The sequence below is a fragment of the Nematolebias whitei genome, chromosome 7 (genome assembly GCF_014905685.2).
Source record: "Nematolebias whitei isolate Nwh7 chromosome 7, NemWhi1, whole genome shotgun sequence".
NCBI classification, from domain to species: domain Eukaryota; kingdom Metazoa; phylum Chordata; class Actinopteri; order Cyprinodontiformes; family Rivulidae; genus Nematolebias; species Nematolebias whitei.
In genome coordinates, this window is record NC_056504.1 from 2,767,292 (window position 1) to 2,774,183 (window position 6,892).

The window sequence follows — 6,892 nt, forward strand, 5'->3', positions numbered from 1 at the left end:
TTTTTTTGTTGATTTGCTTTGTTTTGTTTTTTTGAATGTCCAGAGGACCAGATTTAACTTTTTTAGACCTTAAATTATAGTTCAGGCAAATGTCACATTCCCATGGACATATACCGTAGCTATACTGCAGCCAGCCTGGGGCTCTTGTTTCTGATTCAACTTCCAAGTTATGTCTCTGTAACTTGTTCTATGTCAATCATTGGCATCAGAAACATTTGTAATGTTTGGGGGACACACTGATGTGTGTGTGTGTGGGGTGTGTCTGAGGGGTCGGCCTTGGCAGAGAGCATGGCACAAGAAGTAGTCTGACCAACAGCTCTCCTTGTGTGAATAGAGCGCACACTGCTTCTTCCAAGCATCTTACCCACACCCCAACCCATGCGTCGAAAACTGCTGTAACTATTCATCCATTAGCTTTTACCCGCTTCTTCCTTTTTGGGTCGTGGGGGGTCACTGGTGCCCATATCCAACCATCACTGTGTGAGAGGTGGGGGACACCCTGGACAGGTCTCCAGTCCATCACAGGGCCACATAGAGACAAATGAGACAAAGAGCCATTCACTCTCTCTCTCACCTAGGGACAATTTTGAGTCACCAGTCAGTCTAACATGCATGTTTTTGGTCTATGGGAGGAAACCAGAGTACCCGGAGAAAACCCTTGCAGCATGGAGAGAACATGCAAACTCCACCCAGAAAGGCCCCCGGACCGAGATTTGAACCAGGGTAACCTGCTCGCTGAGAGGCAGCAGCTCTACCAGTTGTGCCACCGTGCTGCCCCTGCCAGAACCATTGTAGCGCTAAGGTAGCGGCACGCAATACAGACGCGTAAGCTAAGATGCTACAGACGTAGTGCTCCTCTTCTCTCACACATCCTAACACCCCCACTCCCAAAAACAACTGCCAGCACTAACGTGGCGCTAAGCCAGCACACAAAACAGAGGTGTCTTCCCTTCCTCCCCCTGTGAGCGTCCTTCCAAGGCAGATGACTGAGGAGAATCACTGCATATGCCGTGAAGTTGTTTTAGGTAACCAGGAAAACCAGGAGTGGACTTTTAATGGTCTGAGTATTCTCCTATTAATCAAGTGGAATGGATTTGTTCATAAAGAAACAGAAACAGCGTTGAGTTAACTAATATTTCAGGGTAAATGTGTGTGTGTGTGTGTGTGTGTGTGTGTGTGGGGGGGGGGGGGGGGGGGTTCGAATTAATATTTTTTAAATGTGGGGGAGACGCGTCCCCTTCACATATAAATGTTGCAACGCCTATGATATCAATGCTATATTTAGCCTGGAGCAACTTTGAACATTGACCTTTTTTATTGAACTGATGTGCTCTGGATATATTTATTATTTACCTTTTTAGTTTTAACCTTGGTGTTCCAAATGCAGACTGTGTACAACAAATTCAGTTTTTAAACAACTGAAACCCCAAACTTACTCGGCTTGCAAGGGATGGGCTGCAACGGCAGTGCCATCGGGGAATCAGAGTTGACAGGGAGGGGCTGGGTGTTTGGGTGAAAGGCTGGGATCATCACATAGGGCATGTTCACCTGCTGGAACAAAACAGGACAAGGGACAACTTACAGAGTGTTTCAACAATTATTTCCTACAACAGTCCAACATGCCGACCTACACAGATAACTCCTCATTGGTAACGGTCATCCTGTGATATATGACGACAGCTAAAGCTCTTGAGAGCAGCTGACCTGAATCTGCTGTTGAAGATGGTTGATCTTATGCTGCTGCTGGATCAGCTGCTGCTGCTGCTTAGCAATCTGAGACACAAGGCATGTTCATTAGATGTTATAAGCACAAGGAGACACAAAGCCCACAGTGAACGGTTAGAACAATGAAGAACACGTTAAAGAATCAGAATCACTTTTATTGGCCAAGTTTGTGTGCACAGACAAGGAATTTGACTTAAAGTGTAAAATGACAAAAACATAAAGGACAAAGGAACAGTTCAGAATTTTTGAAGTGGGTTTCTATTAACAGTGTGAATGAATATAAATCATTCACACTATTGTGATCCATTTTTCTTCTGTATGTTTTTCGGCATCTTTCTCGTTCTACAATTTTTGTGCTATTTCAACAAATCATATATCAAACCATTCAGCTCTTTCAGGACAATCTTGCTATGACTTCTGGTATTGGTGCAACTTCAGCTTTTTGAAATATTTGCTGCCAGTTTTTCCACATAGAAATGAATTGAGCTCATTTTACATCCTTCAAATGTTTAGATCTGTATAAGTGCTATATGTTGTCATCATTGTATGTTTCTACAATGATGAAACTGGTTCTCTGCATTAAACCCATCGTGCTTGGCATACACCCATGTGGAGCAGCTACTCCACAGCAGCTACTGAGTGCCCATTAAAGAAAAGATTGGGTGCCTTGCTCAGAGACACCATGACATGTGGGAGTGGCTGGGAGTCGAGCCATGACTTTCTGGTTCTAGGTCGGCTGTCCTGCCTCTGCTCCATCTTCAGAAGAATCAGAATCAGAAAAAGCTTTATTATCATTGCACCACGATACAACGAAAACGTACGTACAGCCGTTTGAAAGATGGACGGAGTGCACGAAGCTGCTGCTATAAAGCGCGGCCTTCTTATTCTTATTCAGAATAACATTTTTTAGATTAAAAAAAGGGACAAAGCCATGAGGCCCCCGTTTACAACCTTTAAATGCTCCTTTCACATTTTGTTTTGGTTCAGCTTCTTTCAGCTTCCTTGTGCAATTTTTTAACTTTTTTCAGCTACTTTCAGCTACTTTCAGCTGTTTTTCAGCTGTTTTTCAGCTGTTTTGTGCTCCTTTCAGATTCTTTCTGCTAACTACAACATTTTTTCATTCAACCTTTATTTATACAGGTTAGTTTCATTGAGCCTCGAGGACTCATTTACAAGACGGACCTGATTTAAACAAAGAATGATGACAACAGTAGAGGACAATGACAACAGTAGACAATCTTAAAAGAAGGCATATAAATTGAAAAAAAAGGAAGAAAATTATATAAAAAAAACCAGCTACATTATAAGGTAATTTAATTTTGTCATGAACGTAACAGTTGTTTGAAGCCACTTAGAGAGGACTTAGAGATTTGTGTGTTTCTTCTAACTTCTTTCTGGTAAGTTCAGTTATGCTGTTCTTATGCTCTTTTCAGCTCATTTATGCAAGTTGCAGCTTTTTCTGCTACAGTATTTCAGCCACTCGTTAGCTTTTTTATGCTAATTTTAGCATTTTCAGCTAATTCCACATTTTTGCACTTTTCAACTTTTTTCAGATTACCGTAATTGCTAGGCTACATAACGCACCTGACTCTAAGCTGTGCATACTAAATTTACGATAAAACATAATTTTGTACATAAATAAGAAGCTCTGTTATTAAGCCGCAGATATCCACGTTTCATTATCATGATCTGTGCCCAGCTCCTGGCATTATGTGCAGCTCTTGTTGTAGTACAAGATTCAACCACCGGATGGCGTTTCATAGACTATGGCTTGGTGATCATCATAAGTTTTCATGATGCTTCGCTGTATGACTCATGGTTAAAACCATTTACCCTACAAAATGGACACATTCATTCATTCAACTTTTATTTATACAGGCTAGGCTCATTGAGCCACAAGGACTTATTTACAAGAGAGACATGTTCCAGACAAAACGTATAAAAGTACAGACACAAGACAGTACAACCAGGGATGGAAATTATCCGCTTCGTCTAACAGCTCCACACCGGTCGCTGAGTGGACTAGAACCGAGTCGATGCCGGACTTTACTCCGTGATAATCAGCAGCTGATTTACATCAGGTAAATCAAATGTTCTTAATAATGTTAGCTTGTGTTTGCTTTGGTTACAAAACAACCAAGTTTTTATTTTTTTTCCTGAAAGAAGAAGAAGCTGTCCCCCCACCAGGCGGACCGGTTCTGAACGAGGCTCGGCCCAGAAGCACTGCAGGAGGACGTCGAAGAGAGATGTTGGATTAACTATTTATTTAAAATTCTCCTCAGTTCTTTTATTCAATCCATTTAATTCATTCAACCTTTATTTAGACAGGTAAATCCCATTGAGCCTCGAGGACTCATTTACAAGAGAGACCTGATTTCAACAAAGAAAGATGACAACAATGGACAACAGCAACAACAATAAGCAGTTATAAAAAGTCATACTGCAGTTTTTTTTTTTTTTTTTTTACAAATAGGATGGCTAAAAGGAAAAGGTAACAAAAAAGTAATAAAAACAGCTAGATTCTAAGGCGAATGTAGAAACTAAAAACAGGAACATGTCTGCATTGGTCCCTGCCAGGAGTCCAACAGATTCTTAAAGCCACTTAGAGAGGTCAAAGGTCAAGAGCTTCAGATCTTTTTACAAGATATTACAGGAAACAGGAGCGGAGTAGGAGAAGGTCCTTTTGTCTAGTTCAGTCCTCACTGAGGGAACACTGCAGGTAATGATGTCCTGAGAGTGCACGCTGTAGCTGCACTCACGCAGAGACATGTAGGAGGAGATGTATGAAGGCAGCAGACCAGGAAGTGATTTAAAGATGAAAATGTACCAGTGGGAGAGTCTGTGTGAAGTTAATGGTGACCAGTTAACCAGTGAATACTGGGTGCAGTGGTGGGTACGATAATCACAGCCAGTCATGAATCTTAGTGCACCATGATAGACAGCATCCAACATCCTTTAATTTCCTGATCCCGGTTCATTTCCTCATCCATTAATATCCTGATGCATGCTCAATAATCTAGGTAGAAAAATCCAAAAAAGTTCAATCTGGTCCTCTGGACATTCAAACAGTGGCAGGTCCCTGTCCTTATATTCCCTGGTTTCCTTGTTTATTATCTTGATTATTCCCACCCTTGTGTCATCCAGGTGTTTGTGATTGTCACTTTGTTTCTGTATATAAGTCTGTGTCTTTGTGTCACTCATTGTCGGGGCATTGTCTGTGATCGTCTGGTGTTTGTCTCGTCTCCTGGTTTTCCTGGTTCCATAATATTTCCCTCGTTCCTAGGTTATTTTGTATCATTAAAGTATTTTATTTCATTTTACTCCTCGTGCCTCTGAGTCCTGCCTGCAAACTGGGTTCATCTCACAACACCCTTTTTGTTAAATCCTGACAGTATGCCATAACCTTCTAATGAACCCAGCAGGCAGAAGACCCAGAAGAATCGGACGACCCGGTGGCTGAAGGAGATGGCTTCAGCTCTAGAGGAAGCGGCCGTCATCCGTGTGAGCAGGTTCCGGACTGAACCCATCCGGAGATGCCACAGTCCCGAGGTGGAGATCCTTCCGTCTCCACTCTTGGTAGAGGAGGAGGAGGAGAGGAGGAAGCAAATAGACGGCCGCGTAGTTTTTGGGCCGGCTTTTTCTCACGCTCTCCCACGAGCGTGTTCTTTGTGGTCCGCCTCCGACGACGACTCCAAGCCAGAGGAGTTCTGATTCGGTTTTGGTTCCGGCCTGCGTCGCCACCGTCGGAGGAATAAACAACTCAAGAAGGTGATAAATTCCGAGATCCAGCCCCTCCCTCCTTCAGTATCTCCCCGCAAGCTGTCAGAAGAGCCAAGGAGGCTCTCGCAGGGGAGGAGGTCCCGGAGCCCCCGTTCGTCAGAAGAATGAACGGGCTCAGAGTCTGCAGAGAGTTTGGTGTCTGGAGCTCCTATCTCTGCAGATCCCCCTACCACCACAGGGGGCTCCAGTAAAGAGACATCTGATGACATCGCTGATGTGTCTCAACAGCTCCAGAGACTTTTCATGCAGCTACTTTTACCAAAGACTCTGGATCTGGACTCCAACAGGTCCTTCATGATGGAGTAGATATTGAGTTTATATTCAACCTGCTTCAGATCCCGAGTTTCGCCCAAGTGCTGTCTACAAAACAAGATTCCAAAAAAGTTGGGACACTAAACAAATTGTGAATAAAAACTGAATGCAATGATGTGGACATGGCAAATGTCAATATTTTATTCATAATACAACATAGATGACAGATCAAAAGTTTAATTTGAGTACATGTAACATTTTAAAGGAAAAATATGTTGATTCAAAATTTCACAGTGTCAACAAATCCCAAAAAAGTTGGGACAAGTAGCAATAAGTGGCTGGAAAAAGGAAATTGAGCATATAATGAACAGCTGGAAGACCAATTAACACTAATTAGGTCAATTGACAACATGATTGGGTATAAAAAGAGCTTCTCAGAGTGTCAGTGTCTCTCAGAAGCCAAGATGGTAAGAGGATCACCAATTCCACCATTGTTGCGCAGAAAGATAGTGCAGCAATACCAGAATGGTGTTACCCAGCGTAAAATAGCAAAGACTTTTAAGTTATCATCATCAACCGTGCATAACATCATCAAAAGATTCAGAGAATCTGGAACAATCGCTGTGCGTAAGGGTCAAGGCTGTAAAACTCTACTGGATGCTCGTGATCTCCGGGCCCTTAAACGTCACTGCACCTCAAACAGGAATGCCACTGTCAAGGAAATAACAGAATGGGCTCAGGAATACTTCCAGAAAGCATTGTCAGTGAACACAATCCACCGTGCCATCCGCCGTTGCCAGCTGAAACTCTACAGTGCAAAGAAGAAGCCATTTCTAAGCAAGCTCCACAAGCTCAGACGTTTGCACTGGGCCAGGGGTCATTTACAATGGATTGTGGCAAAATGGAAGACTGTTCTGTGGTCAGATGAGTCACGATTTGAAGTTCTTTATGGAACACTGGGACGCCATGTCCTCCGGACCAGAGAGGACAAGGATAGCCCAAATTGTTATCAACGCTCCGTTCAGAAGCCTGCATCACTGATGGTATGGGGTTGCATGAGCGCTTGTGGCATGGGCAGCTTGCATGTCTGGAAAGGCACCATTAATGCAGAGAACTATGTTCAGGTTCTAGAACA

At 43.0% G+C, this 6,892-nt stretch overlaps 1 protein-coding gene across 1 annotated transcript in view; it reads right to left on the reverse strand.

The window, feature by feature from the left end:
* LOC119412093 (transcription factor SOX-13) overlaps positions 1-6,892 on the reverse strand; it is a gene marked incomplete in the record, with an annotated part of 29,656 nt that overhangs the window by 21,754 nt on the left and 1,010 nt on the right. The window contains 2 exon segments of the mRNA XM_037679069.1: positions 1,437-1,551; positions 1,705-1,773. Coding sequence (XP_037534997.1) covers positions 1,437-1,551; positions 1,705-1,773 — 184 coding nt within the window.